The sequence below is a fragment of the Anopheles marshallii genome, chromosome 2 (assembly GCF_943734725.1).
Source record: "Anopheles marshallii chromosome 2, idAnoMarsDA_429_01, whole genome shotgun sequence".
NCBI classification, from domain to species: domain Eukaryota; kingdom Metazoa; phylum Arthropoda; class Insecta; order Diptera; family Culicidae; genus Anopheles; species Anopheles marshallii.
This window is the reverse complement of record NC_071326.1, coordinates 84,559,025-84,587,017: the sequence shown is the minus strand read 5'-3', so window position 1 is coordinate 84,587,017 and position 27,993 is coordinate 84,559,025. Positions and strand designations below refer to the sequence as shown.

The following is a 27,993-nucleotide window of genomic DNA, read 5'->3' as shown; positions in this document are numbered from 1 at the left end:
GGACGCTTCAGAACGTTTGTATTGGCCGGTACAGGCCGGTGTAGCCACATAATCGGGCCCTTAGGGCCGGTATTAGCAGGGCAGCTGCGGACAGATCCTTGAGCAGATCGGCACATTCACACAGGAGCAGATACATCTTGTCGCCCCGCGAGGAAACACTTTTGTGCAGCGTTATTCTTCGTAGTCCCGCCGTTTTAGGAAGGTACCTTTGGTTAGAGACAAGCGTAAAAAATTATTTGTTTATTTGGGGTACTTTTTTTTAAAGTAAAAAAAAAAAAATTTAAAACATTTAAATGAGAAGTAAAAAAATGTATTGGAAAAGTTGTCATTATTGAATAAAAATTGAAATAAATTGAGGAGTTGGGTTATAATAGTTGGGTCCAAAATCCCACTCGGACCGATCCTCCGTAGCAAAGACTGACTATCCAGCTAAGTGGTGTACAATAAGTCTAGTAAGCCAGAAATGGCAGGCATGACCTTTACGAGGTCGTCACTAGAATTACCTAAAATAGTAAAAAAAAAATAATCATACTGCAACAACTCCACTTTTGATGATTACGTCTTGATCATCCCCAAACCATATCCTATCTCAACACTAGCTAGCGAGTAAAAGCAGAAACAATCCAAACCGCTTTGCATTCGTTCATACCTGTAAATCATCCTGGCACCGGTCCAGTACAGCCAGTTCCGCTCGAACCGTTCTCCATCATCACCTTCGTACACCTGCAAAGATGGGCAAGCAGCAAAAAAAAAAAACAGAAGGCAAGAAAAATGAATGGTTGAAGTTTAGTGGCCGTTTTCTCAACGCTTTCCCGCCCCATCCCGACCACCGACCCACTGTGGACCGTAGCCCGTTTATTTGTGTTAATTGAATTTTTGCAAACAAAAATACTGCTGCCAAAGCGACTGGGGTGCGCGCACGATGTAATGTTCATTCCATTGCCCGTGTCCATTTTCCACCACCAGCAAAGCACGAAAGTTTTGGTCGGTTGGAACGTTTTATTTAATCTGATCAGCGGCGGTAAAGCTGATGAAGAGTGAGTTATTTGCGGCCGCACCGCACGGCTGCGCCTATGGTCGCCTCCGTAGAGCGATCGCTGTGGGCCAACATCTGTGTGACGTGCGTGTGTGTGCGTGTGTGGGGGGGCCAAATTTTGGATAACATGTGGACAGAAGGAAGCTGAATCATAGGGGATGATGGGCGGTATGTTTATAGTTTACCGTGATTTACCGACTTTTGATGACTGTGGGAGAAAGTTTATGCACACGGTAACTAGCACCTCATATGTGCCGGTGAGAGGTCTATTGATTGTTTGGTTAGACCGGGGCTGAGGTTCATTCGGGGTCTTTTTTTTTTGCTGGCGCAGAAGTAGTTATTATTTTTGGCGTTGCTGGCGTTGTTGGTGTACGCGTTTATTACACGGTATCATTTATGGTCTTCCCATCGTCAGCAGTGCGGTTGCTTTTAACGAGACACTCCCAAGCCTAGAGCCTTTATTTCTTTGAAAGGAAATGCTTGAGGGCTAATAGAGCGGTACGGAATGAGCCTTTCCGGACAGCCGTTTGTTATGCGAGGTGTAAATTGTAGAATCCATTAAACATTTTAACAGCTTATTTCGACTTCCACTTCGGGTACTATGCTATGAGTTGAGCGTTATGATGAGCATCATAACAGAGGCTTTGAAAAAGGGATTTTGTTTAATGTTACAAATTTTGATCAAGTTAATTTTAAATTAATTAAAATTATGTATAATAAGCTAGGCCATCTAAAATCAGGTGTCTGTCGTTTTTGGGTTGTGAAAAAAATTTGTTGTACTATTTCTTCATCCAATATAACTTTCCAATCGCTGTAAACGTATTTAAGCTGGAACAAAACTATTTTTTGTTCTTTCTCATTGCTTCGATAAATGCGCTGTATTTTTTTTTCTTCAACTTTGTTTTGATACAAATGTAGAACAATCGCCAATTGAACCTTAAGAACTCCGAGATAGCGTAAAATTCGGAACGTATGATGTTAGAAACAATTATTTAACGTTCAAAAATTAAAACTTCAGCCAAATCAGATGAACAGTTTCTGAGTTATAATGTGTTAGTTTGCTTGGTCCATTATAGCCCAAGAATGTCCATCAACTTTAAAATCATGGTTTCGACACTAAAGGGCTTGAAGTTTTGCATCTTTGTCCGAAGCCCGCTGCGACACTGCTTTTTGGTCTATATCTTTCATATATCTATCTCAGAATATCTTAGAATTTTGAGGAAAGTTTAAGACTGTTCAGCATTCATAAGGCAAACGGCGCTAACGGAGATTGCTAAGCAGAAAAGAACAAAATTAAGTTTTACTTTACAAAAATCTGATTTAAACGTATTACTAATGTCATAATATAAAATTATAGCAACGATTTCCAATAAAGAAACGATAAAAAAAACATGATCTTTCTCATTTAAAACTCTCGTCAGTGGCCCCATGGAAGAGGTATTATGAATGAACCCATCGTTAAAACGACATAAATTATTATTACTACGCTGCTTATCCCCATCGCTTAAGGTTGTGGTAAAAGATCATCAAAAGCTGTTCGATTTGTGTACAATATTTAATGGGCACGTTGGCGCGTTTGCTGTGCACGCTGCTGCAAGACTTTTACTGCATCCAAAGGGTGCATCGATATTAATGGATCAATTTAACGGACTTTATTTACGACAATGTTTAGCTTCTGAAAGTTTCCATCCTGCTTGCTTCGAGCTCGAGAAAGTGTTAGAATTTTATCTGCCCACAAGCACGGGACCGGCCTTTCTTGCTGTCGACTCGCGTACACTTACCGAAATGGAATTTATCATTAAAGGAAAACTTTTCTCCGTTCGGGCAAACACTACACCTCGAGCTGTTTTGCATTCCGCTCGATGGTGGCTAAATGAAGCGGGCGGCAATGAAGCGAAGGACAACATTCATTTATCACCTCGGTGAAGTGTGAAAGTTTTTTTTTTTGTGTGTAACGAAGCTATGGCGCCTACATAATGTACACGCTGAAATGGACCGTAATCGGGATTGATTTTACGATGTTGTGATGGGTGATCATGAATGGGGTTATTAATTTGATGTGCAAAATTGTTCCAGCTGATATAAAAAAAAACCTGTAAAGGTTTTACTTATGGATGGAAAATGTGACGAATTAAAAATTAAGAAATACAACTTTTTAAAAAGGTGTATTTTTGCGCATGAACTGTCTTACACTGGGCTGGAAAAGGTTAAGGATATTGCAAACGGGATGCTTAATAAGTCTTTAGTAGAATATTTTTCATTTAAGTTAACTACTTGATAATATAAATTCAACAAAAAAGCAAGTCCTTCTAGCAAATGATGTTTAAATTAATCACAATGGAATGCAACAACGGTCGAAAGCTGTGATAGACGTAAAGGTATCCCAATAATTTCAACAAAAAGCGAACTCTTTCCACACAATAAAGGATTATTATCCTTCCCATTGTCGGTGAAGAGAGAGAGATGAACCCATTAGCCCACTCGAAAGCCATCCCGTACCCCCGGTACGTGATGACCGGACGTGATTGGTCTGTAATTCAATTCTAAGCCCTAATGCCGCAACCCCTGTACGACCTGTTCGCATGCGGTTCGTTGGTTAGACGCCAACTCCACAAACAAGAGATCACAATGGAGTTTGGAGGTTTGCTGCTGCCAAACGCGATGACCCTAACGAGGGTGCGGTGGTCGTGTGGTCGAATATTATGAATTCGTAAAGGGACTCTATCGACATACCTTGTAGACACTAATGATGTATCCGGTGGATGGCGTTTGGCCCTTTTTCACGCTGCCTATCTCATTCGGGGCTAGGGCCAACGGAGGCCGACAGATGGATGCCACCTCACTGTACAGATCGAGCGTGTGGGCCGCGGTGTAGCGTGTGTTTTTCGGCTCAAACTTGGACAGCGAGGCACCGCGCACCCCCGTGTAGAACATGGCGGGATCGGTTTGGGTCGTGTTTATCACATAATAAGCGATGAAGGGAAACTCGGCTGAAACGAGGGGAAAACCCGGGCGAGGTAGGTGATCACATTACCAACAAAGTCTTTTTCGGGCAACTTTGAAACTTTTTTTTACAAAAATACAATACTTACCGGAACTTCGCTCCATGTTGGCGAGCAGCATTCCGCCGACGGCATTATTGCCCTGCTGGACCTCGTTCAGCAACTCGGACGCAACGGCTCGCTGCTTCATGAGCGGGTGGGCTAGCGGCGATTCCAGTAGCGGATCGATCGGTTCCAGCGGGCTCATTAGGTGGGCTAGGATGCAGATCTTCGGATCGGACACCTCGAGCACACTGAGCGGCCCAACCTGCGATGGGTCGGCCGTTTCCGGCGTTGGAAGCTGCTGGAGAGATAGAATCGGCAAAACACGATGAATTCGTGATAGTAATTACCAGCCAGCCAGAGCCGTTTTTTCGGAGAATATTTATGGTACGTGGTGCCATGGCACGAACGGAATTGTTGAGCAGAAGGAGAAGTTTTTTAATTAAAATATCTTAACGTCAGTGTTGCGTTTGCTCGGGAGGATTAAAACTTAATGGTTTTAATAAATGTACACATTTTTGGGGCGCACGTCATGATTTACGTGCCAAATGTAATTCGCATTCCGTGGCCAGGTATCATAGGCTAAAAATTCGGCAACGCTTCTAAGTGCCTAGGAATAGTGCACTTGCCTGACTTTCTTGATGTCTTGCTTTAAATGGTAATGTCCTTTGTGCTTGATTGTCTTTCGACGGTTGAACTGCAATTTTTCATATGCGTTCTCTGCCCGATAGAACTATTGGAAAATGCAGCATTATAGACGAGATTTGACATTGTGATCATTGTGTGATTGTGAGGATTAGAGCCAACATTAGGCATTTAATTTTGTTTATTAGATTTTATTTTCATCACCATCGAAAATCTTTTAGACAGACATTAGTTTTATCTCAATTAAATAACTAAGACTTGGTATAAGACTGGTTGGAGATTAGGTATCAATACACTTATCTAGGGCAACTCAGCTATCGTCTAATCCGTGCAACATTTCATTAAACTTTTCATGCGAAATAATTCCCACAGTTGTTATGGCGATAGAGAAGAAGAAACTAAGACACTTGACGGTACAGTATTACAATAATGTACCAATTAAATCAAATATTTACGAACAAAATTTTCAACGTATCTTGCTGATACTTTAAATCTTGTAAACTTTAATGTAAACTATACTGAATAATCAACTGGAACCTTTATTTTATCTATCTTTTTAGGTGCTATTCTCAAAAAACTAGTGTTCATATAGTTATGTTACGCACTGTAGTGGTATTATAATTCAAAATTATAATCTATTGAGCAACTTCTAGAATGTGAAGGTTCCTTTTTATGTCGAATGTTTTTTCTTGTGCTTGTGGGAGCACTGATACAATGTATGAAATGTACATGATATGTAAAAAAAGGACTATGAGATAGATTATCCCCACATGAATGCAGTCCATACACTTACCGGAATTCCTGCCGGCAGGAAGCGGTCCAGGCTGTGGACCGGAATGATAAAGCAGTCCTTATCCAGCGTCGCCAGCGAGATCGGTTCACTGCGGGAACTAACGAAGCCACCGCTGCCCGGCTGTCCTCCAAAGCTTACTGCCGTCCGGCCAACGATAGGAACGGGGTTTTTTTTGTCCAAACAGCAGAATCGGTGCGATGATCCATTTTGCCGGGAGATACAGCCGCAAGCGTACGAATCAACGTAGAAACATCATCAGGTGTGAAATGAATGCATTGCGTTGCGATGCAGGCAAACGGCGAGGATGGAAGACAAAAACATTAAATGCAATGTTAGAAACTTTGGGACTGCGGCACGAAAAAGTACCAAATGTTGAACTAAAAATTCATTCAAGACAGCCAAAATGGAAACGAAACAAAACACAAAACACGAAACGAAACACAAATGTACGCACACGGCATATATTTTTTTTTCCTGCGGCAATTATGGGGCTGGTTTGATGCCAGCACGTGGCGGCAAGCAGCAAAACGAAAAGCGTAAAATAAAACCGAAAATAAAAAAAAAACACCTGCAAACACCGGAAAACACTGGAAAAGCTCAGCTTCACCCCAAAAGCCCATAGCGATAAATCAAGCAAAACTGCAGGAGGAGGGAAGAAATGCGGTTCGGTAAAACAAAAAATTCGAAAACCGAACGGGGCGAGCATCCGGTAACCGTTTCGATTAGCTAGAAAGCACAATAATAATTCACTGGTGGGCATAACAAAAACAAAAAGAAAATGGAGTTTGGTACGAGCTGCTTTTGGCTTAGCTGAAGCACTAGAACCTCGAACACTGGTACAGATCTGGCAAACAAACCGGGAAACCACGGACCTGCGGAGTGAATGCGGCAGTGCCTTATAACAGGATTAGTGAAGCAAAAGCACATCTGAGACAATCGTTGTTCGGGAGGAAATTTAATTGCGAATTAATAATGTTGTGTGGTTGAGCAATGGGCATTTGTAAGATTGTTGTTCACTTTGAATGTGAATATTTTATTTTTGTACATATTTATTGCTCTTAGTAGAGCTTGAAGACTCATTTCTAAATGTTTTAAAGAGAGTTAAGTTAGTTTAATTTTATTTATAGTCAGAAATGATTTTAATTGCATTTCGAGTAAATTGTATTTAATGTTTTTTTTTCCCCTGTATGCATAGTAAATCAAACATCCGTCAAACATTCTGCTAGACCATTAAATGTTCGCTTTGAAGCTCGTGTCCTACAAAACATATTATTAATTTAGATCAGCAATGGGTATCGAAACTATCATCATCAAAGCAGACAAATATCGAACGCCGACGGACCGGCAATCGTTCCGATTCTGTCTCCACCGTGTCTGCCCGGTGCATGATGTGACGCCACGAATGCACCTGCCTGCAGTACGGCGATGACCTCGAAAAAATCATTCCCATTCCGGTCACGGCAGGTGGGTTCTCAATCACGGCGACGGCCTAAGCAAAGCGAAACAAAGCACGAGCCCGCTAGCAGGAAAGGGAGTTGATAGCACCCTCATACACTTATCTCCTGCTGGGGAAGGATAGTGATTTTGTTATAATAACAAAAAAAATAGACAAAAAGTATTTCCGACTCGTTCCAAATATCATAAAACAGTCAACGTTCAACCATCTCGGACCCACTCGGGCAGGTGCCGTTGCATTTTTGATTGCAAACGAAGCGTTTGTAACATTTCGCTAAACTGCCATACAGCGGCTTTCATGTTAAACATTCAAAAATATAAGCTCAGGGGAGAGGAGCTGTTTTTTGTGAGGGGCAAAGAAAAAAAAAAATAACAGTTTAGTACCGAAACCACAAACCTTGAAGGGTTGGGCGAAAAAAAAAAAACACATTCCCTTTCAAATAACCACCTCGTACAATAGCGCGGAACAGCGAACAGTAGTTTAAGTTTCGGCGTAAACATAACATCGTCATTCCGTTGCAGGTGTACCGGTGCACCGATAGCAGAAAGATAAAAGAGACACCAAATTCCCATCAAAGGGTGTATAATAACAAAAGGAAAAAAAAGACGTGGAGATGGAGAAAAATCACAACCGAAACGGACGGTCAAAGCGAGACAGAAAGGATAGCTAACCATCGGCACCAACACAACCACGCTTTGCTGAAGGTCTAAATTTTTAATGTCGTTGTTAGTGAGCTCCGGGGGTAGGCTGTCGGATCGGTCGTATAGATTGTTGTTTGTGCATTATTTTACACCCACCCGTTCACCGGCTTCCAACTTGAAAACAAAAAAAAACCCGTGCCTTCGTTCATCGTTGCATGAAAATTGTTTTATTTACGTCACCGTTTGTGCATGTCAAGGGACAGCCTTTCCCCACAGAGCTTTATAAAGCTTTTTCGCAAACAAAATTTTTTGGGTTTTGTTTTTTTTTTGTTGTTGAGAATTTTGTTTGAGCTACTTTAACCGTTTGATGGAACATTTCACTTGGATGAATGTTTAAATGCGTTTTTATCTTTAATGGTTAACTTTATTGCACGCTGCTTGATAAAAATTCAACAATGTCAATATGTTTTTAATCATATTGTTGTACAATTTTTACTTCAAACTGTATTTTAAATGCTGTAACCAAAAAACAAATCGTAGCTTACAAAATACTCGATTAGTGTACAGTTTGTAACATAATTATAAGGTCACGTTAGAAAATATAAAGAGAGGGATGAAAGGTTGGTGGAAAGCGTAAAAACAAAATTAAAAACTTGCATTTTAGCATCTCTTAACATCCTTTTTTTTTGTTTTTTTGCCAGTCAGTTCTTGCTACTGAGGAATGATCCGGATGGGGGTTTTCCTCGTTCCTGTCATGTGATAATTGGCGACGCTATCAATACGCTATCGGACCACGCCGTCTTAACACCCTTCATTATAATAGATTTTTGGTACTTTTTTACTTTTAGGGCAAATGTTTATGCAAATTTAGAGCAAAATTATGCGGGTCTATGCCAATTATACTATACTCCTGTCCACAATGTAGGTTTTATAATACCGATTTGTTAAAATATTTTTAAAAGCTTTATGCACAATATAACTAACAAAACATTTAGAATCGAGCAGTCCTTAAACAAGGCATATTAATCGGATAAAAAAAACTAGAAGTCTTATTATTAGGTTACATACTGTAGTGTGGGCAATTAATGTAAAAAGTTTGCAACATGTTTGTTATTAAAAACTTCAACTTAACGTTTTTTTGGGGGAATAACTGAATAACTTTGGTATTATGTAGCTAGCGTCGCCTTCTTTGATGTCTTCGATTTGACACATGACAAAGTCGGTACTAAATTCAATGTTGATCGATACCCCTAAGCAAAGACTCACTATAAGCCATAAATGGCAAGTAAAAAGGACGACAAAAAGTTGAACTTTGTACAACACTAGTTTTATTTATGTCTCCAACATTTTCGTTTTAATTTAAAAATTCTTGTGGCCTTATAATTATGTCATGGACTGTAATATTGCATTGTTTGTGCTGTAGTAAAAACTCACAACGTATCCCACATATATTTTTGGTTTCAGCTGCTTTAATATGACAGTATAGTTTTTATGATAGGGACGTGTAATTAAAACACAAATGAACCGCTTTTTTTGTAAAGCGCAATGAAATGTAGTCAAACAATGGATTTATTGAGCTAATAGTACTTGATAGTAAACTTGATATACCGAGTGGGCAAAACCTTACTTAGGACTTGGCAAAATGGTTACTTAGCAGTACAAAAGCCTATTGTTTGATTCGCATCATACTGGCACCCTAACGCAAGTCCCGAAACAATACCAACCAAACAAAGGGACTGATGTTATCTTATCACGCATCGTGTCACATGATTCGTATTCATCGGTTAATGGAATGACATTAATATATGTTCCCGGGGCAATAAGATTCCACCAGGGCCGCTGGGTTTAGTGAGTGCTCCCAGGTATCAGCAGCACTAATCAAGCGTCCTCTGCCTTCTACCACACGCACATTCAATAATAAACGTACGTGCTACTGATAGGTTGGACGAGGGAGAATGTTACTTAAGGTTAGCGAATGCTCCAGCGTACGGTCAGGAAGCGAACCAACACAGCCAGATAGTACAGGGCAGGAAATAGCGACGAGTGATGGATGATGCTAACTGCCAACCTGGGAGCAGATACATGATGAAGACGAAACTACTTGTTTTGCTGTGGGACATTAGTGGGTGATCTGAGTCGCTAGTTATATGGCATCAAGCAGATTAAGCCACGGTGGAAGATCTATTGCATCGCCATACAAGCTACCATTTATCACGAACTTTTCAACGACGCAGCCGGCGGCGAAAGCATGCAAGCATTCCGATCGAACGCGCATTTTTAGTACGGACTGTAGCTGTCAGCTTCGTCACGGTGCAAGGATGTGGTGTACGTGTGGTGGCAAATTGAGTGCACGGTGTGTAAGTTATATTATTTCAGGGTTAAGGAATTTGGGTTCCCTTTTTCCTGGGGAATTTTTCGGTAGTAGTGGACTGAAATCGGTTCAAACCTTGCCTGGCAGTGGGCACTTCGGGCACCCGTCGGTTAACGGCAATTGGGCCCCATTTCATCATAGACGCGGAGGGTCTACGGTCTACTAGCGGTTGCATAGGTGCATCCATGTCAGAGAACGTGGTGGGTGGCGTTTGTGGGGGTAAGGTAAAGCCCGAAATGGGCGTGCAGCGAAGCTCTGGAAGAACATAAATGGGTATCGTTGGTTTTTGGTCTGCTCTCGAACCATCGGCATTACCTGGCCTATTGGACATATTTGTACATGTTTTATTTACTTTCTTTGTTGGGTGGGAATTTTGAGGTTAGATTTCAATGGACTTTGCTATCGGGACGCGAAGCTATCTATACAAGGTGTTGGGGGTTGTGTGTCGATGTTGCTCAATTTCTGCAATTTCTAAGCATATTTCGATCAACTTTGCAATGTGCAACAATTAGAATTTATGTAACGGAACGTAAAGCTTTGTATAATCTTTTTAAAAACTGGAAAATAAAAAAAAAAAACTGGTGTCGATCAGGCTTTATGTACGTAAATCTTAACATCTTCTGTAGGTATCGTAGTGTTACTGCAAGTGCAACCGACGATGCAGCAACGACGCGCACGTATAAAGGTATGTAATTTAATGCACAACCATTAAGTGGTGTTTGTGCCAAGTTTTGCCGGTGCGATGGGCACTTAATCAAAAGTGGCTTTTTCCGCCGGATATCCGACCCGGTGGCAGGTTCGCGTGAGTTACGACTTTATTAAATTAAGGAACCACCTAACCACTTCCTAATGATGGGGTCAATCGCGGTATTCACACAACGGACGCGTTTCATAGTTCGATAACACTAGCGAACCAAGGAAATTGTAGCAAAAGGTGGCATTATTTTATCAATGTTTTTAATGCAAACTCTCTCTGGAATTTTGTTTAATTTATAGTAAAATACTGTCCTACATGATGCACTAGAATCTACTCAACCCATACTATTGGTTATGTTGCACTAGAGTTAATTCTATTTAATTGACAATGTTTTTTTCTTCCCCCTGTATTCTCCATGTAAATCTAATGAGCTCTCCCATTAGGGTATACATTTAATCATTTTATAATTGCAAACACAGCACTGATAGCCGTTGCGTGCTGGAAAAATCGCCTGCGCGGCTTTGCAAATTGCAGCAGTGAAGAAAACGGGTCTGCAATGAATGTTCCACTTAATGAGCATGTGTTTTTTTTTTAATTTTCCTTTTTTTTCCAACCTTTCAATATGATTGGCGAGTATAAATGAAGTAATGTTATGCGATTTAAAACATTATGTTCACACTTACTCCCTTTTGCGGTAGTTAAATTATTTATGTGAGCTTATTTGCATTTTACACAGAGAGAGAGAGAGCACAAAAAAGGGAAACAAATGGACTGCAAAGTTACGCGCATCGTAAAGGTTATTAATTGGGAACGGATATTGCATTACAGTGATTTTACTGTCGCTAATGTGAGTCAATAAATCATTTCAAAGTTTTCAACTGCTTTTATAATTGAGTTGCGCCCGTATGATGCATCGATAATGGAGACGCCTGGTGTGAAGTAAGCGGAAGTTGCATGTTACTCGCAATTAGAAGTGAATCGTTCATGTTGTTTTGAATCATATAAAAAGTTTTAATTCGTTTAAGAATTATTATAGACCGTAGGACAGCCAGTCTTTAACGAGCTGTTCCATTTCCACGAATAGGAGGAACGAATTCCATAATAAAACAATAAAATCAAAGAACATTTTTATGCCAACAGTAAAATGCAATCGAATTCGCATACTCCTAATTTGTACATTCTTTTCCTGCGCAACAACATAAAAAATATACCTCGAACGAAATCAATTTAGTAAGTTTGGGAGAGCGATGGAAGTGGAAATCGAGCACTTTATTTACCGGTGTATACGCCTACGGTACTGTCTAATTGCACACTACGCTACACTCTACTACGCTGGCATGCTCTGCAACAAGTGCACGCTTTGCATTGAAAGCACAAGAGCCCGGCAAGGAGGAAAATGCATAGCGTCACGGATTTCTCTCCTCTATTTCGCATTCGTCTGCAGCATACTACTTCACGACGATTTGTTCCCTCCTTATATGCTGTGTACCGTGCTATGGAGCGCCAAACGTGCCTTAATATTGCGAAAGTCATGCCGCTACGGGAGGGGTTTTTTTTTGCATCGTGAAAAATCCTGCGTGCTGCAACAAACCATTTCCGTTAGGTTTAATCATTCCGTTGAAAGTAAAGAGCACTGGAGGGAACGAACGAGCGGGATGGAAACGGGATGGAAACGAAGGTCGGGAAGGAGTGAGCATGATAGGAATGAATAAAGCAGAGACGACGTAGTGATGGTTTACGGTTTGTAATGAGCGTTGTATTGGATGACCTACGTGAAGCGAATGAAATCAAGGGAGGCACTCGATATGTTTTTTTTTTTCCACCAGAACATTATAGGTCAGTAGTTCGCAAAGAGTGACTCTAGTGGCAGTTTGAATGTGGTTTTAAAAAAAAAATCATGCCATACATCCTATTCATCATAATTATACCACACTGTGGAGTTGCATTCGAATCATAGCGCTGTTTCAAGATATAAGCCAACCGGAATTCTACACATTGCTTTAATTATCGTGGAAAACCGTGAGTACTTGTTGGGTTTTTAAAATCTTCGAATCATTCTGTGACATCAAACTTTCCCTCTAAACAAATGCTCGATGTTTGAATAACGTTCGCAAATTATTCTAAATGCTCCCCACAAAATTTGGCACTAATTTCCTAATTTGGGGTTTCGAATTAGCATCAATGACAAATTTAATGACAATTGTAATGATCAGAACAAAGATTCTAAGTAGTTGATTGACCAGTGGCCATTATCATAACCAAAACACATTGTTATGGCATATAATGTTCAGGTTTACAAGCAGGTTTTATGAATTCAACACCTCAATAACGGTCAGGAATGCTGACCTCACGTATTAGACATATTGGTTGAACATCTGGAATGTGTTTGGATATGTTGTGAAAAATTGGATCTATTATAATGAAATAAACGTTGGAAGATATGTGCCAAAACGGTTAAGATAGCTCAATAGACACCAATGCAAAATATTCATTCGCAGTAAGCCATGATCTGAGGGGCGTCTTATCAAACCATTCACGCGATGTCACGTAGTGATGAAATCATCCTCAGAGAATGGTATCGAACTTTGAAGAGTGGTATCGATCTTAGGCAGAGTCTGCTTAAGATTTGACCCGTTTTGAGATTATTCCGTAGTGCCTACTTCATAATTGCGGCGGTATTTTTCCAAGTGGCTTCGTTCCGGTGCGTTTGGGTTTACTCCTTGTTCTTGGATATGAAAGGAACCAAAAAATAAAAAGTGGCATGAAATTAGGTCAGATAAGAAGATCGTAGGCCACTCTGCAGAGGTGGCAGACGAATCTATAGACGCTTCTTGTGATAGATCTTCTCCCCGTTTCATTTCGTTGACGGTGAGTAACAGTAACCTTGGCTATATGATGAGTCAATGAGGCTTCGTCCGCCTCAGGTGGACCATTTTCTAAATTTTTCAAAATACTGGAATCGAGCGAAAATACACTGTAAACAGTAAATTGTAATCGACTTCGAGTCAAAATTACATGAAAAACTCCCAAATGGACAACTTTTTCACGATGTGTTTTGAGTGTTGCAACTTTATGCAGGACACCCTTTAGAGTCAGTAAATGTCCATCACGGCAATTGGTTTCGAAGAAAAGCTAGTCTCAAACGATAGTCGATGGCTAATTCTACCTTCCGCTTCTTAAATAATTTAAATCTTTCGATCAAAAAACGAGAATTTGTGTTGGTCTCCAAATCCAATAAGTGCGCGATTCATGGGGAAAAGTCTTAGTTTGTAAGATTTTTAAAATATTTCACTATTTAACTTAAATATTTACTCCTTTTCTCAATAAATCAAATAAAAATTGAACTAAGAGATGAAAAACCAACTGTTACTCATGTCTGCTTGTAATGTGATCTAATTTACTCCTACTGTTACATTTTAAACATTCATGTTCCGTTTTGACGCATCAAAGTTATGAAATTCCCAAATTAAAATGAAGTCATAACAGCGGCTAACGGTTGGACCTTTCCTGTGCCAAATCCTGCAGCATGATAGACATTTTCGACTTAAGTCGGCACCCCTGTTTTGACAAACAAATCACTGATCTTGATAGCGTTCAAATGCGTTGCTTTAAATTCGACACATTAATCGTTCGCTTCCCTTTGCTTCGCGCACAGTGCATGGTCGTACCGGTCGTAGTGTTACTTTATGTTTGAACCATAAAACGTAACCGCCCGGGGACGGGCGAGAAAAGAAAACCCAGCAATTTCGCATTACAAATCCGCACAAGCAGAACGCGTTCGCGTGACAAAATCTGATTAAGTAAGTCTTCTCGGAGGAATTGCGAGTCGAACGTGAAATCCACGCGCAGCTAATGAACCGAACGAAACCAATCCCGCTGCCGTAGGGGTGGGGTGGGGAATTCTCAAACCAAACGCAAGCGTAACTTTCGCTATCGATTGTACGCTCCGTTTTTACTGCTTTGGTGCACGCGTGTGGGTGTGTCTGTGTTTTGGTGCCACCAACGGCCACAAGCTGATCAATCATACCGCACCGAACGTGCGGAGTGACACGCGAAATTCCCCACAGCACGAACAATAAAAGAAGCTGACGGCTTGGTGGGATATTTCATCCATGATTGCACGCTTGTTTTTTCCTGACCACGCCGCCGTTTCGCGACCAAGGTGTGGTAAGGTCAACGGATTCTGATTCACGCAATTTTTCGCTCTCGAGAGATGAAAAAATACACATACTTTCAGATGTGAAGATCCGCACGATCTAACTTTCAATCCTTTTGCTCATACACTTGCAGTACTTGAAGCGAGGGTATGAAGTCATTAATTTCGGTGTATTTTATTACCAGTGTCAGCGGACGAGAAGTGGCCGGAATGAAAAACAAAAAGAAAGAAAAAAAAACGATGGAAACGAAACACTGGTTTTTGGTACACCAAAGTCCGGCACGGCACGAGTGTGCCGTCGAACTTGTCGTCGAAAAAAAAAGTGGGCGGCCATCATAAATCAATCGTTAACGTTCATAAATACGAAGGTTTTGCAAGAGTGGAGGAGTTTGGTTTTCGTGCGCACGCCGTAAAAAGAAATATTAAAATGTTTGTAAAAACGCACAGGAAATCCTATAAAATGTTGACGGGTTTGATAATAAAAATTCACTCGCGAGAGAAAAGGCAAAGTTTGTGGGCCGGGATGCCCTCGGACGCTCGTTTTTCTCGAAAGGAGGGAAATTTATGCTTGTGCAGGCGGAACTTTTTTTTTGTGTAGCGTTTAAGATGAGATCAATTTTATTGTTGCACGCTGCACGCGTTGGGAAAATATGGAAACGGATCCCTCGCTGCTTGTTTGCCATTTAATCGCGGAATAACATCTCACCAAAATTTGATTTCGATTTTGGATATATGTTTTGATTTGGAAACGTATCCTTACGACGAACGAACGCACGATAAATAATCGATTTGTATTCAAATTTTCTAACCATGCGTTGGGCATGGTTCCGGAGGTTTGCCTCGTTAAATTATCCTTACATATCCTTGTTATTCTTGTCTCATTAGTCGTCTTTAAAAGAAAAAGGAACAAGACGCAAAATGTTAATTATGACAAATAAATTTTAAGCATACAATTTTTTTATTCCTCTTTACTTTATACAAATGGTTTAAAGAATTTATTAATTTCGGCTGACACAGGTGGTTCACGAGATACACGGTCATTTGGTCATTTAGTCATTCGGAGGTACGCGTATTTTTTAGCTCGACTACGTAGAAAGCTTATTGGACAAAGTTTGACCCCATAAGGGAAAGTTTGGCTTATAATGCCTACGAAACTGATCCGATCAACTTTATTTCATTCTTTAACTTGCCTCTCTTTTATGAATATGTAATTGATACCGACTCTATAACTTTCAAGTGTAAACGCTTTTCGTGCATAATGTACGATGGGTAAGGCTTGTATAAGTGTATGCAGTCAATACCTAAGTAACTCGGATGAGGCATGAGGCAATTTCAAATAATTAGAAAAAAATTACATTTCAATAAAAACGTTACGTTTTACTATTATAAATATTACTTTTCATGAAATTTTACTATGAATCAGGCACTCGATTTTCGAGTGTACTTAAACTATCGAAAATGTACATGGAATTGCAAACTTAAATTGTTGTAGTAATACGTTGTGTTGGCCTGGCCGTTCCTTTTGAATAAAAAAAACTTATTTTATTGTTTTGTTGATCTATTTCATTATTATATTATAGAACACATCAAAGGATATTGATCGTTTAAAGTCACAGTAGCAATTAGCAATACATTGAATTGAAGAAGTTGTAAAAAAAACGTTGACATTCATTGGAAATCAACTCCAGTCAACCAACTGACACCGTTTCTAGTGAGTAATGCCGGCAATGACCGTGAAATAGAATTCACCGCTGAATCATTCATAATGCGATCGATCGATTTGTCGACTTCCTTTTATGCTTTGGCGGGAACACGTACAATCATGGCTGGAGGCCAATGGAAAATTATAAACGATAAAGCTACTATGAAAGCGGAACAAGTCCTTACATCCACCAATTACATGGCATTGGACGCCCTGCTTAATGTTGTGTTTTCGATAATTAAACTGTTTGTCGTTTGGCGACACATCGAAGGACAATGCCAATGGAGTTCTCACTCAGCTTGTTCCTGTTTTACTAGTGGTATTTGGACCTTTTGAATTTAACTTCACATTTTTACTACTCATTTTTCGAAACAAAATTGTCATGGACCGGAAGAAGTTTGCGCGGCGTGGCCGGACGGTGTTCGAACTTGTCTAACAAATTTAGCGCAGCGAGCTATCGCAGCGAGGTACGGGATCGATGCTTGCGGGGTGTTAAAATATTTTCCCACACCGTTGGAAGGCTCCCAAAAAATACCCCAGGGAGGTAATGTATATACATCGATATTGGGAGCAGAACAAATTTGGTTGTGCTGGAAGAAGAGGACACAAAAAAAACTGCCAACACATACTTGGCCTTGCTCGCTCGTTTGAACGTTGTGCGCAAAGCATCATGCTGCTGACAAAATTGTGTCAAGCGAAAAACATGATCGGTTCGGTGCCGAAGCAGACAGCCGATGTCGGAACGGCATGACGCTGTTGGGTGTAGTGCCGACTGATGACGTACGTGTTTACACACTCCATGACACCGTGTACTTGACGACAGGTGGTAAATTTTGGTGCCGGGGTCGTCTATGCCACACCTCGATGCCCCGCTTTGGATTAAGCAGGCTGAGCTAGCCCGGGATGTCGAATAACGAGAAAAGTTCTCCATAATCGTCTAGCAGGTAAATATGGCTACGAATGATAAAGACATGCTTTGAAGATTGCTCCCTACGAACAGGCGCTCTGGGTTAAACCAACATCACAGTAGGCGGGTCGCACGGTTAAAATGAAAGTATCATGCACATTTCATTTGTCTTTCAACTTTATTTATCCAGCCGAAAACATTTGAAACTGCTGACAAATTATGACACTCAGCGCATCAAATAGTAGGCTGACCCCTGTCCAAAGATGTCACCACATACTGCGGCAGGCAAGCGCTTCATCAAAACACGATCAGCTTCCACGGCACCATCTTCGCTCGTGACTTTCTATCTTTCCCAATGCCGAAGGAAACGCTCGAGGTCTCTAGGTTTGGTGCTGTCAGCCCGAGATTTATTGTGACAACTGAAGGGTGACAATCGTTCGTTACGCTAGACTGTGATTGTGTTGTGGTGAGGTGGTGAAGAACCGGCACAGCACGATAGAGTAATACCGGCCGTTTGATTGTGGTTTGGTGCGCATCCCAAAACTTAAACCTCACCCATTGCGGATGGGTCGTAAAGTGATTAGGCTGAAACTTTTGACATTCAAACATCCATTTCGGCAGCATACGCTAACGAGCGGATAAGAAATATGGCCGTTCGCTTTGATGTGGACGAGCAAGAGGTGTGTGAGGGCAGGCATAATTTCGCTTCACTTCATTTGCGGGACGAATGGCAACCTGCGTTTGAGATATGGTGCGAATTATGCGTGAATGGGCCCCTTCGGACAAAAAGGTTAATCATCCACTAACGGAATCTGCACTATCAAAACAGTAATTTATCAATCTCGTACGCTGTGTTTGCGGATTGTGAATAAATGAGAATTTAGTTAATTTAAAAATGTCACAACACATGACGGTTGAACTCTATGGAAGATTACATTGTTATTGTTCAGGTATGTAGAAACAAATTTAATATTTTGGTTAGAATTTGTGATAGATTTAGTAAACTAAACTTTTCTCTAAATTCAAGGAATTAGCATGTCCACAATTTTTAAATAATGACATTAATATGAATAACTCAATATTGTGTCGTACTTTTTATTACTTGTATTGCTATTTCTTTGGGCAGATTTTTTTTCTTGACTTTAATTTTATAGCTTTTTTTTACGTTTTTCTTCCAAAATGTCGCCCAAAATGCTTAGATTGTTTCTTTAACATGATGTGGAATATCATGGTAATAGTATATTTTTCATGACAGCTATAAATGTAGCCTTTACTATTTGCCGCCCTCGCGGTTGGAGTTCATCTGTCAAATCTGACGGACTGCAGCTGTCGTTTCCGAGTAGGATGTATAACCGTAAGTACCCACTCGATTGTACTTTAATTAATTTGCAAAGTTATTCATCACGTCCTTTATTTGCAATGCTATTTTTAACGAACTTATAAATATGCCAAATATATGTTCTACATGGTTGTGAAAAAAGGGTGTGATGATCTAGCCATCACAAAACAGAGCAAATAATAACAACAAAGTCCTCTTTAAAATTGAGCAATTCTAAACAAAATCTTTCCTGATAAGATTACCGCCAAAACGGATCAACTTCTTTGGATTCGATTGGCTATTGGGCAAATAAAACCCTGCCTGTCAAGATTTCTTCTCACACAGAATTTAATTTCATTCCTGCGTCTGAATGAAATCAACGATTCATTTCTCTTGCGATATCGAGCGTTCCATTGCCGTTAAAATTGGTCGTCGTTTGCTAGCGCACAAGGTGTTCAACGACGTAAATGGCCACAAAGCACAATGGTCTTAGTTGGATGTCTTCCCTTCAATTCCATTGCTCATTCCCTTCCGAATCGCCGTGGGCAAACATTTAATGTGACTGGCGTTTTCTTCCAGCTCGTTGAAGCTATTCGGATGCAGAAAACTGGATAGAAAATAGTGGCGTTAGCCTTAATCGGAATGAATGGAAACGACAATCGCATTGTTAAATTTTAATGAAGCGAATTCTAATAATACTGAGCAAAGTGAGCAAAAGCAGCTGGAATGACTCTGAGATTTAGTAAAAAAAAAAAACGCTAAGCGTACAAAAACGGTGTATTGGAAGTAGCAGCGCGTTACATTACATTGCTGTTTTCGCTTATTTTCGTCGCTATGACCGCGGCGTTACACATAACGGTTCGTTATGGTAAGACAACTTCAATGCGTTGGTTTGAAATGTGCAATGGTGCACGATATAGACGAATAGAGTTTATGCACAGTTTAATCCACGATGTACCGAACGTTCGATCGCTGTATACCGTAGTACTAACCCGCAGTGAAAATGACAGCTGTCATCGGTAGTAGTGGTCGTTGATGACTAGTCAGATTCGCTGCGCGCTCTGGCGGGCGGATTCCTGCCCACCTACACACAATCGCTTAATTCCGAATGGTCTGCATCTGTTTTTGAGTGATGAAAGTATACAGCGTAAATATTGGCTTTCAAAGCAAAACAGGAAGACCGCACTTGCCGTTCGCTCGCGGACTCGCTCGCAGTGCAATTTGATGCCCCGGGATAAGTGGGCGATGAGCGGGTAGGGTCATGTCACGATTGACAGGTGATACAGGAGCGTGCAAAAGCGTGACGAGTACACCGCACGGACAGCTTTGACGGGGTGTATCCAAACACCCCGTTGCGGTGTATTGGTTTTGCCCTCGCTACAATCCACGATCGGGATATATATTTTGACATGAAATTGCAGAAGCCTCTGTTGGTTGTCTAGTTAGACCAGGTTATGTAAAAGCTCGTATCCTCCTGCCTGGCTTCCTTCAGCGAGAATGCTGAAGCGTAGCACAGCACACGACCGAACATAATCCTCTTAGTGAAATGATTTCTTCAGCAGCTTTGCCAAGCCTTCAAGTTTTCGGAAATGATGGCAGAAAGAAGCAAACGCCACCCCAGAAGTAAAAGTTGCATCCCCCCCAAAAAAAAAAGTACCAAAACTCCAAAAACACGCCTCGGAAGAGTACCGGCAATGTTGTTGGCTACCCTTTACAAAATGATGAAAGTTTCGTTCGCGCGAGTGTGAATGATAAACGGACTTTATGTTGTTGGTGTTGTTGCACAACGCACCCAGCCATGACTAGAAGCCCAAGAAACAGTCGTGCATGGTGCAGAAAAAGAGTGCGAGTGCGGTAATAGCTGGTGCTTGGGTTGGGAAGCAAATGCTTCGGACGCGCGGTGTTTGCGTTTAATAATCATTCTTACGAAATAAAATAACAAACAAAGTTTTGCGGCAGTCATTCCGGCACAGGCAGCGACATAAACACCAGCCAGCAAAATAGAAAAACAACAACACACACACACAAAGAGGACTCGGGCAAAACAGGCAATGCAAAGATGTTTCTACCTCTGGCGTCTAAACGGCTAACCGTTTTTCTTGCCGGTTTGCCGGTGTGCGAATGGTTGTTTTGTTGGTTTTTAAGGGATTTTGTGTCGCTTTTGCTTTTTGCTTATCGTTGACAGCCACCAGCTACACGTTCCTGGGCAAAAGGTAGGAATATTTCTGGTGTCTGGTCTGATGTCTCTGAGGTTGGGATGCCTTTTGCTACGAAACTTCACAACCGTACCAGGATAATCACTCGCAAAGATGGGCGAAAGAATAAGAGAGCGAAATCACATGCCTGCCGCATGTAACACTTAGTTTCGCACTTGACTCTGTACATCTTTGGCCAAGTGGAGGGGGACAAACGGGGAGAGTGGGGGTGGTGATAATGTGTTCGACTCTTCGAACGAAGTCGAACGGTGTACGAGCTCAACTCATTTTGGGTGGAAAAACGAATTCTGCACGTGACAGCTACGAGTAGGTAGCGCAACCGCTGTCACGAATGTCCGCTATCCGGTACTTATCAGCGAGACATGATGAAGGTTTTGTTGATTTTCCCGCCTTCTTTTTTGCGATACAGCGCGCGCGATGGCGTTCAAACCGTCCGGACCAACCCGCTGCCGGTTTGGAGGTTTCGTTTCTGTTGACAAATTTTAACCACCGCCAAGCGGATGGACTCGGGAAACTTCCCAACATCGCCAACCGGCAGGTGAGTTCGAACACAATGAACGTAAATTTATCCGCTCGTTCAACGCATCGCAACGAACCTGAAGTACCTGGGTACTTATGGGTATTTGGTGGGGCGTTAGTGATAAGACATCCGCCGCGGGGAAACTTTCGAGACGTGACATTATGGTATTATTTTTTCTTGATCTTTCCTCGATTGCACGATAAAGTGAAGTTTTGCGCCAGTTTGTGTCGTACATGAAGTCTTTGGCGCGGACGACACCCACAAGTTGCCGTAGCATGATTTGAACGTAACTTCTGAGTGAGGGTGGCTTTTCCTTCGGGAACAAGGATGGCAAAGTTGATCCTTCTTGATCCACCTTAACCATTATGAAGGGTAAAAGAACTTTTCTTTTTTTGTATTTTTAATAGTGTGCAGATTGATTTGTAGATCTAAAAGAAGTAATTGATAATTGAAGTGGAGTGTAAGACGAAACGTGTTTTTGTAATAAAATCTATATGGGACTAACACTTGCTAAACTTATTTTTCATGATAAAATCCAACCATACCAGTGAATATTTAAAATATTTATTGAATAAAAAAGGCAGATTGGTAGAAATTTGTTTGTGTGCTTGATTGTTTAAGTATAGTAATATTCCCAACATGTGTTGGGCAAGAGAATAAGTTCATTATGTTTATATAATTCCATGTCTGGTTGGCAGCAAATATCAATTTCGAGACAAGTAAGGTGTCCAAAAATACCAGAGCAGAGATATCGAAAGATCTTTTGCTTTGCTGGGTTCTGTTCTAATCCTGCAGTTATGTCAATCGGTCAAATTAGATTAATTTCTTGAAGATTTTCCGTGAAACCGTCGTACAAATTGAAGATTTTCTTTGATGAATAATTATCATTTGGAACAAAATATTTATGAAAGGTTGTTTCAATTTCTAAGTGCAAGAAATATGATTTAAGGCGGGTCAAACTTGAAACTTGATAGAAAAATACTTAATATCGGGACAGATGAAACAGCTTTATTTGCAAAAAACATTTTATGTTTATTATAAATATAGCATAGACCAGAGTCTATGCCAGAATTGTACATCGAATCAGAAATTCTGACTTGTTTCTATTCAAAAAACCAAGAAACTGGCTACAACTTCTTGTCGTACCTTCTCAATAATAGAAGATCACAATATCAAACCAAATCTGTAAGATGAATGATTAGATGATTCATTATTAAGATGTATCGGAAGCGAGAAACCAGTCACCTGGGACGTATTTTGTTAAATATCGTACCGTCCCATTCGGGCAAAGGACGTCTCCCCGGTCGTTTGGTCGTTAATGACTTGCAAATTGTTTCCTGCGTCCTGATTCCGTCCCGGCACCACAAACCCATGTACTTTCATCATTTAGCGACGGATGGTTCAGGCTGACCCGATTAATTTCTAGCCCCCATCCCTGGGCCAATCAGCCAATCGACACGGACGCGCGTTCGTAGAGCAATTTTTATGAATGATTGAAATTATAAATAGAGCGTATAAAATATGGTTCCCACCTTGCACACTACAAAAAAAAAAAGAAACACAACAAATTGTCGCACTAACATGGTTCTTTTCTTTGCAAACGATCTAGCCCACGCTTCGTTGTAATGGTGAGCGATTATTCATGATACTTTTTTTTTCCTCCTATCGAACTGCTTTCGATTTTCGTCCGCTCGTTGTATGCCAGAGCGTACTTTTTTTATGGGAGCAAGGTTCTTCGACGGACAGGTTTTTTTTTTACTGAAGAAACGTCTCGCCTTCGACGAAGTGAGATCGTCGGGTGGGGATATATAATGCTAATTCGGAAGCGTCTGTTTATATAACCTAGAACAATAAAAAAAAACTGAGAGTAGAAATCTATCGGTGTGTGCCGACCCAGACCGGGCAGAATCGTTTGAAACGTTTCTCTCTTTCAACGGGGCAGTGTCATGAACTTGACACAGGGCGGAAATGTGATGCTTGTTCTCTCGCCGATAATAAACTCAATCACAAACTGTGAAAGGATGGTACACGGTTAGTGAAACAAGTAGAGAACAAAAAAAAACAGAAATATGTAAACCATAACACAGGTTGAAAGGGTAACCACTGTTTGGAGTAGGGAAAACTCGGGCACGTCGATAGACGTTTGTGGAAAAGATTACATGCCGTTGAATGACAGCAAGGATGTTGTGGTTTTGCGAAACGGGATATGGTTTACGAGTTCCACAGACAGGAAAGCCCCGGCCCCAATAACGCACCAGCTGCGAACAGATGTTTCATTTCGATGGGAAATGTGTTGAATTTCGTTTCCGAACGTGAAGTGCCTGTTTCTTTTTTTTCCCCGATCATCAATGATCCTCGGGGTGGTTGATGATGTGCAGGTGTGAATTTACATGAGCATGGACGACATTAAATGAACGTTTAATGATACAGTGGTGTGCACGAACCAATCGTTCGAGTATCGGTAACGGTGGAGAGACTTGCACAAAGTTCAATAAAAAATAAATAAATAGAAAAAAGGGGAATCTTTGCCATGAAAATCGAATCAAATATAGTTAACAAAACAGCTACTACAGCAATCGATTATACCGAGTCCTCCCTTGAGCTAAATTACAACCCTCGGCATGTGTGGGAAAATTATGTGTGGTAACGGAATGAAAGGAAATAGAATGAAGAAAAGAAATAAACTACTAACATTCAAGCGCTGGTCGGGTGGGGGAGGCAAATGAGTGCGTAGAACAGCAACGGAGCGAAATGTGGGTGGGACACAAAGAGAAAGAAAGAAAGAAAAAAAAACGGAACGCAAATTTCACGCGAGATTGCGCTTCTGCGAGTGTTTGTGATTCGTGCATGGGCCTATTTATTTATTTTTTATTTGCTGTTGAATTTGTTCATTTTGCTATTGCTTCGATTTTTCGTTTTGACAAAATGCCAGAGAGAGCGCACAAAATTACATTTATTTTTAAAAGTCACATCGGGAACTCGGTGTGTTGGGAGCGGAGGGAGGGGGGGGGAGAAGGGGTGGTATTGGAAGAAAATATAGGAACGGAGTCAGTATCGTGAAAAAAAAAAACCACAGTGAATTGAGTGGGTTGGTGGGGGAGGGGAAATGGGGGGGCTGGTGATGGGGAACAGGGAATAATCCAATAGCGTCAATGGTGACAAACGGATTTGGATTCGATTCGTTCGATTTTCATTCGTGTACCGCACGAGCATAATTTTAGTTTGGTACAAAAAGGTGTGTGAGTGTGCTCATTCCCAGGGCATTGCGTTTGGGGCTCTATCGGAGCACGATAGACGAAGGCTTGAAGAAAGTAAACGTAGCAAAAACGATCGATTGGATCGAACGCAAATATTTCCATCGGTAAGATGATCGGTGCAGAAACATTAATTAGCATGTATTTGCGATTTTCTTAATGAACCGAAATAGCGTACTGCTGCAAATGTATTTATAGCCGAGCAAAATTGGTTGTAGTATTGCAAAATGGAAGTTATTAAACCCTGACAAATCAAAAACTTTCAACAATTTCGTTTATAAGGATAATTTATAATTTTTTTATCGAACAAATTGCTCCATCCGTTTGACTCCATTGGAAGGAAAACCCGTAAGAACGGAGAGTTCGAAAGGGCATCATAGGGTTATGGAAAGGGGACACGGATTGTATGTTGTTTTTTTTCTTCTTTTATCTATCTCTAGGCAAAAAAAAAATAACCATCATAGCAATAGCAACCTTCATTGTCCTGCTTGACGTGGCCCGGCGAGAAGAAAATGTGCGTCCGGTAGTGGTACTCGTCCGAACCAGCTCCACCGTAGCTGTCGCGCGTTTTCCGCTGATGCCGGCCGGTCGTCTTACTTTTCGAACCGCCACCACCGGCCCGGCCGCCACCTTCGCGCATGTTTTTCCGAAACATTAAATTCATTGTCGGTCGTGTTGTGTTTGTGCCGGCGTTCCAGGATACTGCAATAAGGTGCTGGTCGCTCTTGTGAAAATGACGCTTGAAGATCACTCTCAGCTCTGCTGCAGGTGGCGGAGAAGAATATTTCACGTTGGAACACTATTTCCCCTATCGACGCTGTGCACAGAAAGAACAGGCCGAGCACAGCTTTAAACATCCGTACCACATATGGTTAGCCTTTCTTGCACTCAAATAAATGACACTCGCGGACGCCATAGACAGCAATTTATGCGAAAAATAGAACTGCCTCACTTATCACGAAGCCGCGGAGTACACAAAACGGAACCATCTAAATCTAAACCGGGGTATTCACATAAAGGTCAGACCCTTTGCAATCACATGCATCCGTGAAAAGACGTCAGCACCGGGCGCCGCAGACACAACGGTTAGGCAATGGTTGTCTGCTCGGGAAAGGCCGTGCGCCACCTTAAGGTCAAGCCACTAATAATTGGTTTGCGAGACGCACGCAAGACGCAACGGCATTACAAACAACGAAACAGCCGCGCTGCGGGTGATCTTTTGCAAAAAGGCGGTCGATCCGACTCGTACGCAAACACGATCTCTACTGACGGGGGTTTAAGCAGAGATCGTGAGATTGGCTGCGCCATGTGGTTGGTTTGGTTGGCTGGTTGCGAGCAATACTCCGAGCTCCGTGATCTCCTGTTTCTGTTTTCCCAAGCTTTTACGGGTGCGGTAAGCCGAGATGGGCGGAAGTAAGGGGCTAGTGGGTGGAATAGGGCAAGAGCGCTCACCATAAACTCTTCAGATATGAGACGAAGTAATTGATGATCATATGTTTTTTTTTGTGGAGTGTTATATTTAAAGACTAAAACTTTCTAAGAAGTTTAAGTTGAAGTAGGTAAAACCAAAATGATGTGTCTGAAGAATTAATGTTTGAAATGAAATAGATTTTTAAGAGCAAAGTTATCCTCTTAATTACAAATAAATTAGAAATTAATTAAAAAAAATTTAAATTATAGCAATTATTAATTAACAATTAGTATAATTAAACAAAAATAATAAATAAAATGTCTCGCTCAACGTTACTTAAAACATTTGCAAAATTATTGAAGTTGAAGTGAGTTGAAAGGTGAGGAGTTACAAATAAAGTTGCCCAGGAGTTAAGGTAACGAATAAAAAATTAAAATAAAATTTTGACCACAAAATATGTTCGACTACACCCAGTGTTCATGACCCTCGCCGTAGTAAATAAAAATTACAAACATTCACGACACACCAACACTAGAATTTTTAGCGTAACATGTGAAAACCTCCCCCGTCACCGTCCAGACCGCGTGGCACATGATATCCACACCTACCATTTCTATCCCACCCACAGCCCCACCTTAGCACGCCTGACACTCTTGGAAGAACAGTTAACCCAAAACGACAGTGTACAACACAACCTTTGCAGATGGGGTCTGTTGGGAAATATACAGCAGCATGACGTTTAGAAGCCGTTTATGACTGTAGCAGCTCATATTAAACGGTTCAACAGGGATGAGCAACCACCATGCCTTGAATCATCTCACCGTGGGGGATTGTACCACAGAGAGTACCATACGAAATTAGAAACCCGTTTATGCTATAAATAGCCCGGCGAATAAGGCAAGTGGAGTGTGGAGGGTTGGGGCATAGTGGACGGGTGTTTGTTTGTGATGGAAATTAGATCCGACAGCCCTTTTCTCCACGTTGTGTGCATGGTCAGGCTGGTCCGCTCGAGTCTAATCGGAAACAAGTCCGGAAACTGTTCACCTTTCATGTTCCGGAGCGGTGCGGGCGTGGTGAAGTACATTGCCCAGAACAGCCCGGAACCGGCACTGCGCGATGTTTGGGTGATTAGTCATTCGATGTCAAAGCGTAACTCCGGTGGGAAATATACTGCCTATCAGGTGGATTAATTTCATGTGCTCGGTTGGGTTTCTAATTTGAGAAGATGATGAAAATTCTCGAGAAAAATCCGCTCCAGATCTCACGGGGAAAGCGATGGCAGATTAAATTGGCAAACGAACTCCAGAGGGAGTTAGAAATTGATAGCCAATGTAGGGCGGTTATCGTGCTATCAACATACCATTTTACGAATTGGAAAAATTGGAAACCTTATAAATTATAGTGACAAAAATTGAGTATTACAACTCTACCGAAATGCATTTTCATACTGGAACAACTGCCAACAACTAGCTTTTGAATATAGTGGAGCCTCAAGTTCATTAAGAACAATGTAATTTGTTACCACCAGCTGGCAGGCATGGACATGGAGCAGTAAGGACTTAATTTTATTACCAATTGAAAGGCGTTTTTCCATTTGTTTCTCCATGAAAAGTTCAAACGAAAGCACTGTAGAGTACTACGGCACAGAAAAAGGGAAGAGAAAAGCAAATCAGTAGATTCTTTTTGTAAAGTGGCAGAGTGTCCTCAAGAAGACGGAGGCAGCAAGAACATCGGCTTGCTGGAATCATGCCAAACTGTATCGAATGAATACAGCTAGAACGGGCAACAATATTTATCCCGGATGTTGTAATCAACAATCTGTTCGA

The 27,993-nt window shown here is 41.2% G+C and overlaps 1 protein-coding gene across 1 annotated transcript; it reads right to left on the bottom strand.

Moving 5' to 3' along the window:
* Positions 1 to 7: 7 nt before the first annotated feature.
* On the bottom strand, positions 8 to 25,420 carry LOC128719051 (uncharacterized). The gene is made up of 6 exons (XM_053812672.1): positions 25,231 to 25,420; positions 5,519 to 5,655; positions 4,129 to 4,378; positions 3,770 to 4,026; positions 650 to 723; positions 8 to 206 (listed from the first exon to the last, which is right to left on the bottom strand). Exons 1-6 carry the CDS (start codon positions 25,418 to 25,420, stop codon positions 8 to 10), a joined length of 1,107 nt encoding a protein of 368 aa, XP_053668647.1.
* Positions 25,421 to 27,993: the final 2,573 nt, after the last annotated feature.

What these genes read in the sequence shown, in the direction of transcription:
- LOC128719051 (XM_053812672.1), bottom strand. Translation starts at nt 25,420, where the DNA reads ATGAATTTAATGTTTCGGAAAAACATGCGCGAAGGTGGCGGCCGGGCC. An exon ending in CGTCAAGCAGGACAATGAAG is followed by an intron (nt 5,656 to 25,230) that starts GTTGCTATTGCT and finishes GCCGGACGGCAG; the next exon opens with TAAGCTTTGGAGGACAGCCG. An exon ending in GGTGCCAGGATGATTTACAG is followed by an intron (nt 207 to 649) that starts GTATGAACGAAT and finishes CTCTAACCAAAG; the next exon opens with GTACCTTCCTAAAACGGCGG.